The following is a 6000-nucleotide window of genomic DNA, read 5'->3' as shown; positions in this document are numbered from 1 at the left end:
CTCCCTCCTTTCCTTCCTCCCTCCTGTCCTTCCTTCCTTCCTTCCTCCGTCCCTCCTTCCTCCCTTCCTTCCTTCTTTCTGTCCTTCCTTCCTTCCTTCCTTCCTTCCTCCCTCCCTCCCTCCTGTCCTTCCTTCCTTCTTCCTCCCTACCTTCCTTCCTTCCTTCCTTCTTTCTGTCCTTCCTTCCTTCCTTCCTTTCTTCCTTCCTTCCTTCCTCCCTCCCTCCCTCCTGTCCTTCCTTCCTTCCTTCTTCCTTCCTTCCTTCCTTCCTTCATTCCTTCCTTCCTCCCTTCCTCCCACCCTTCCTTCCTTCCTTCTTCCTCCCTTCCTCCCTCCCTTCCTTCCTTGATTCGAGGACAACAGGAACTTCAGATTCCTCTCTGCTCTCTCTGTGTGATGCTGACTCTCATCATGTGACTTTTATTTGATTAAACTTGTCACATCTCAGAGCTGCTGGCTGCTGTGTTCAGACTTCCTGCTGGTTTCAGGGACATATACCAGATTTAAATCTAAACAGCTGACACATTCAGACCAGCTGACACAGAACAATCCTCAAAGCACAGAGAAGACTTTATATTCAAGGTTAGAATCAATCACTAATTATTCATATATACACACAGAGCAGGTCTAGACTCTTTAACCTTCCTGTCCTTCCTCCCTCCTTCCTTCCTTCCTTCCTTCCTTCCTTCTTCCTTCTTTCTGTCCTTCCTCCCTTCCTTCCTCCCTTCCTCCCTTCCTCATTTCCTTCCTCCTTTCCTTCTTTCCTTCTTTCTGTCCATCTTCCTTCTGTCCTTCCTTCCTTCCTCCCTCCTTTCCTTCCCCCCTCCTGTCCTTCCTTGGTTCCTACCTCCCTCCTTTCCTTCGTCCCTTCCTTCTTTCCTCTGTCCTTCCTTCCTCCCTCCCTCCCTTCTGTCCTTCCTTCCATCTTCCTCCCTACCTTCCTTCCTTCCTTCCTTCCTTCCTTCCCTCCCTCCTTCCTTCTTTTGTCCTTCCTCTCTCCTTCCTTCCTTCTTTCCCTCCTTCCTCCCTTCCTCCCTCCTTCCTTCTTTCTGTCCTTCCTTCCTTCCTTCCTTCCTTCCCTCCCTCCTTCCTTCTTTCTGTCCTTCCTTCCGTCCTTCCTCCCTTCCTTCTTTCTGTCCTTCCTTCCTTCCTTCCTTCCTTCCTTCCTTCCTTCCTTTCTTCATTCCCTCCCTCCTTCCTTCTTTCTGTCCTTCCTTCCTTCCTCCCTTCCTTCTTTCCTTCCTTCCTTCCTTCCTCCCTCCTGTCCTTCCTTGGTTCCTACCTCCCTCCTTTCCTTCGTCCCTTCCTTCTTTCCTCTGTCCTTCCTTCCTCCCTCCTGTCCTTCCTTCCTTCCTTCCTTCCTTCCTTTTATTTTGGTTGGTTGCTCATGTGGGAATGTTGAGTCTCTTTAAATTAAATTTACCCTTCTGTTGTCCTCGAGTCAAGGATTGACGTTAGGAAGGGAGGAAGAAGGAAGGAAATGAGGGAGGGAGGAAGGAGGGAAAGAAGGAAGGAAGGAGTAGAGGAAAGGAAGTAAGGAAGGGGGGAAGGAAAAGAAGGAAGGAAGGCAGGAAAGGAAAAGAAGGAAGGAAGGGGGAAGGACAGAAGGAAGGAAGGAAGGAAGGGGAAGGACAGAAGGAAGGGAGGCAGGAAGGAAAGAAAGAAGGAACAGTGAAAACAGACGGGAGGACGACAGGAAGAGGAAACATTAAAATCTATGAAGCGAACAGGAAGTAATCAGTCCCACGGCCAATCAGAGGAGAGTCGGTCTGAATGAGCTCGTTAAGTCCCGCTGGCAGCCAATCACAGTCCCTCCTCCCGCTGGCAGCCAATCACAGCCACTGATTTCTTCTTCTCTTCTTCTTTTTCTCACAGTGATAAAATGTTCCCTGCGTTCGGCTTCGGTGCTCAGATCCCTCCTGACTACAAGGTAATCTCCCAGCATGCTCTCTGTCAGCCAGCGGAGGCCAAGTGATTACTGGTCTTCCTCTTCCTCCTCCTCCCCCTCCTCCTCCTCCTCCTCTTCCTCCTCCTCCTCCTCCTCCTCCTCCTCTTCCTCCTCCTCCTCCTCCTCCTCTTCCTCAGTATGATATTGTGATTGTGATGAGTTTCATGCTGAGTCACTGACGTCATCTATATGGAGAAAATAAGATTTAACCTTCCTGTCGTCCTCCCTACCTTCTTTCCTTCCTTCCTCCCTCCCTCCTACCTTCCTTCTTTCCTCTGTCCTTCTTTCCTTCCTTCCTCCCTCCCTCCTACCTTCCTTCTTTCCTCTGTCCTTCTTTCCTTCCTTTCTCCCTCCCTCCTACCTTGCTCCCTTCCTTCTTTCCTCTGTCCTTCTTTCCTTCCTTTCTCCCTCCCTCCTACCTTCATCCCTTCCTTCTTTCCTCTATCCTTCTTTCCTTCCTCCTTTCCTCCCTTTCCTTCCTCCCTTCCTTCTTTCCTTTCCTCCATTCCTTCCTCCTTCACTCCCTCCTTCCTCCCTCCCTTCCTTCCTTCCATCTTCCTCCTTTCCTTCCGTCCTTACTTCCCTCCTTCCTTCCTCTATCCTTCTTTCCTTTCCTTCCTCCTTTCCTCCCTCCCTCCTTCTTTATTCTCCCCTACCTTCCTTCCTTCCTTCCTCATTTCCTTTCTCCTTCCCTCCTTCCTTCCTCCCTCCCTTCCTTCCGTCTTCCTTTCTTTCCTTTCCTTCCTCCCTCCCTCCTTCTTTCTTCTCCCCTATACCTTCATTCCTTCCTTCTTTCCTCTGTCCTTCTTTCCTTCCTTCCCCCCTTCATTCCTTCCTTCCTTCCTTCCTTCCTCCTTTCCTTCCTTAAGGACCACAGGAGGGTTAATCTATAAAGATGTGAACACTAACAGACTCTAAGCAACGTTTGCTTTGGTTCTTCTGACACTTTGTTGTTTTACTAAATGAGTCTGAGGACGGTTGCCCCTGGCGACCGGTGAGTGATTGACACTTCCTGCACAGCAGCCGGCCCGATGTCTCCACTCACTATCAAACTGTCCTGAGACCGTCGTCAGCTGCTCAGATTAGATGTCGAGAAGAAGAAAATGAAAAACTGGAAATTACATGAAAAGAGAGAGAGAGAGGGAGAGAGAGAGAGACAAAGAGAGAGAGGAAAGAGAGAGAGAGAGACAAAGAGAGAGAGAGAGAGAGAGACAAAGAGAGAGAGGGAGAGACAGAGAGAAAAAGAGAGGGAAAAGAAAGAGAGAGAGAGAGACAAAAAGAGAGAAAGAGAAAAATAGAGAGAGAAAGAGAGAGAGACAGAGAGAGGGACAAAGAGAGAAATAAAGAGAGAGAGAGAGAAATAAAGGGACAGAAATAAAGAGAGAGTGAGAGAAATAAAGAGAGAGACATAAAGAGAGAGGTTGTTTCATTGTTATAGTTTTTTTTAACACAGAGATCAAACAGCGTCTCTTTCTCTCCTTCAGGTCTCTCACGACTTCGCAGTGAATTTTAACGAGGAGAATCCAGAGTGTGCAGGTGAGTCTCTGATATCTGACGGAGGCCCGGAGAGGACGGGTTTGATGTGAGGATTAGTGTGAGCTTCATCCATCTGAAGCCTTTAGTGACAGAAGAGGCTCCAGGTGTGAGAGTCCTCCTGCTGCTTCTCTTCTTCTCTTCTCATCATGGACCACATCACACTTTCATTCACTTATTAAACATCTTTATATGTAAAAATGAAAAGTTTCCAGAGTCATCCCAAAGAGCTGAATAATAAATCTGAAGGTATGAATAAATACATAAAATAAATCTGTTTAATTTTTTAGGAAATGGTTAGCCTTAGACTGGGAGCAGAGGGAAACTGTTAGCCTAGCTTAGCACAAAGACTGAGGACAGAGGGAAACTTTTAGCCTAGCTTAGCACAAAGACTGGGAGCAAAGGGAAACGGTTAGCCTAGCTTAGCACAAAGACTGGGAGCAAAGGGAAACAGTTAGCCTAGACTGGGAGCAGAGGGAAACTGTTAGCCTAGCTTAGCACAAAGACTGGGAGCAGAGGGAAACTGTTAGCCTAGCTTAGCATAAATCCTGGGAGCAGAGGGAATCTGTTAGCTTTATTTTCATATGTTAGCTTCTCTCCATCAAGAAAAGAAAGAAAAGTTGTTCTAACAACAACAGGAAGTCTGATTTACAGAAAAGCAACAAGCAGACGTTGTGTTTTCAGCAGTTAGCTTTGACGCTAATTACTGAGCTTGTTAATTAGCATGCCAACCAGACAGCAGCGGTTGTTTTTATGTCTTCAGGTTAAGCTAAAACACTTCCCAGCTGCTTCATGTTGGGTCAGAGAGAGAGAGAGAGAGAGAGAGAGGGTCAGAGAGAGAGAGAGAGAGAGAGAGAGAGAGAGAGAGAGAGAGACTGTTCAGCTGAAGGTCTCTCGCCCTCTCGGCTGCTAAAGCTCATTGATCGGCTTTCAGAGACACTTCAGCTCTCTTAATTACGGCTGTGAGTAAGTGTGATGTTGTTCTGTGTGACCTTCTGACATTAAATCACACCGCCGCCGCCGCTGCCCGGGCATGCTGGGACATGTCTGAGCCCCAGCGGTCCTCCAGAGGATGCTGCTGCTGCTGTGATTAAGCTTCTGCTCTGCTGCTGGAACGTTAGAAATAGTAGAAATCTGTCCTTCCTCCCTCCTTCTCTCTTTTTTCCTTCCTCTCTCTTTCCTCCCCTCCTCTTTTCCTTTCTCCCTTCCTCCCTCCTACCTTCCTTCCTTCCTTCTTTCTTCCGTCTGTCCTTCCTCTCTTCCTCCTTCTCTCTCTCTTTCCTCCCTGCCTCCTTCCTTCTTTACTCCCTCCCTCCTTCCTACCTACCTCCCTCCCCTCATACCTTCCTTCCTTCCTCCGCCCTTCCTTCCTTCCTTCCTTCCGTCTGTCCTTCCTCCCACCCTCCTTCTATCTCTTTCTTCCCTTCCTTCTTCCATCCCCCTTTCTTTGTACCTTCTGTCCTTCTTTCTTTCCTTCCCTCCTTCCTTCTTTCCTACCTTACTATTTTCCTTTTTCCCTCCCTCCCTCCTTCCTTCTTTCCTCCCTCCCTCCTACCTTCCTTCCTTCCTTCCTTCGTCCTCCCTTCCTTCTTTCCTTCCTCCATCCCCCTTTCTTCTTTCCTTCCTTTCTTTCCTACCTTCCTTTTTTCCTCCCTCCCTCCTACCTTCCTTCCTTTTTCCTCTGTCCTTCCTCCCTCCCTCCTACCTTCCTTCCTTCCTTCCTTCTTTCCTCTGTCCTTCCTTCCTTCCACCTGTCCTACCTTCCTCCCTCCCTCCCTCCTCCCTTCCTTCCTTCCTTCCTCTGTCCTTCCTTCCTTCCTTCCTTCTGTCTGTCCTTCCTCCCTCCCTCCTTCTCTCTCTCTTTCCTCCCTCCCTTCCTTCTTTCCTTCTTTCCCTCCTTCTCTCTCTCTTTCCTCCCTTCCTTCCTTCCTTTCCCTCCTCCCTCCCTTCCATCCTTCTGTCCTTCTTTCCTTCCCTCCTCCCTCCTTTCCTTCCCTCCTCCCTTCCTTTCCTCCCTTCCTTCCCTTCCTTCCTTGACTGGAGGACAGCAGGAGGGATAATGATCTATGTATTGGACCAGTGTGTCAGTGTGTTGTGTGTCTGCCCTTTAAGAGATGAATAAAGTTGTCTTGAAGTATTGATGAGTATTGATTGGTTTGTTGCCGTGGTAACCCGTCAGGTATTCAGGGTGTGGTGGAGGCGTACCAGGCCTGCCTCCCCAAGCTGCAGCTCTACGGCCCGACCAACATCGCTCCCATCATCCAGAAGGTCGCCAACTCCGCCTCTCAGGAGGTCAACACCAAAGAGGCCATGGTGAGAGAGACTGATGTTTAATGATCCATCTTCCTGCTTAAGGAAGGAAGGGGGGAAGGAAGGATGGAAGGAAAGAAAGGAAGGAGGAAGTTAGGATGGAAGGGAGGAAGGAAGGAAGGAAGGGAGTGAGGTAGGGAGGAAAGGAGGGAGGTAGGGAGGAAAGAAGGACAGAGGAAAGAAGGCAGGATGGATGGAACGGAGGAAGG

General features: G+C 48.9%; 1 protein-coding gene across 1 annotated transcript in view; it reads left to right on the top strand.

The window, feature by feature from the left end:
* Window positions 1–6000, top strand: part of cpne4a (copine IVa) — a 46958-nt gene that overhangs the window by 33524 nt on the left and 7434 nt on the right. Inside the window, exons 11-13 of the mRNA XM_053327345.1 lie at window positions 1876–1930; window positions 3433–3484; window positions 5661–5794. Of these exons, the coding sequence (XP_053183320.1) occupies window positions 1876–1930; window positions 3433–3484; window positions 5661–5794 (241 nt within the window). The remainder of the gene's footprint in view (window positions 1–1875; window positions 1931–3432; window positions 3485–5660; window positions 5795–6000) is intronic.

This window comes from Scomber japonicus, chromosome 10 (genome assembly GCF_027409825.1).
Source record: "Scomber japonicus isolate fScoJap1 chromosome 10, fScoJap1.pri, whole genome shotgun sequence".
NCBI classification, from domain to species: Eukaryota; Metazoa; Chordata; class Actinopteri; order Scombriformes; family Scombridae; genus Scomber; species Scomber japonicus.
Note: the sequence above shows the minus strand (reverse complement) of the source record. Positions and strands in the feature narration are given on the sequence as shown.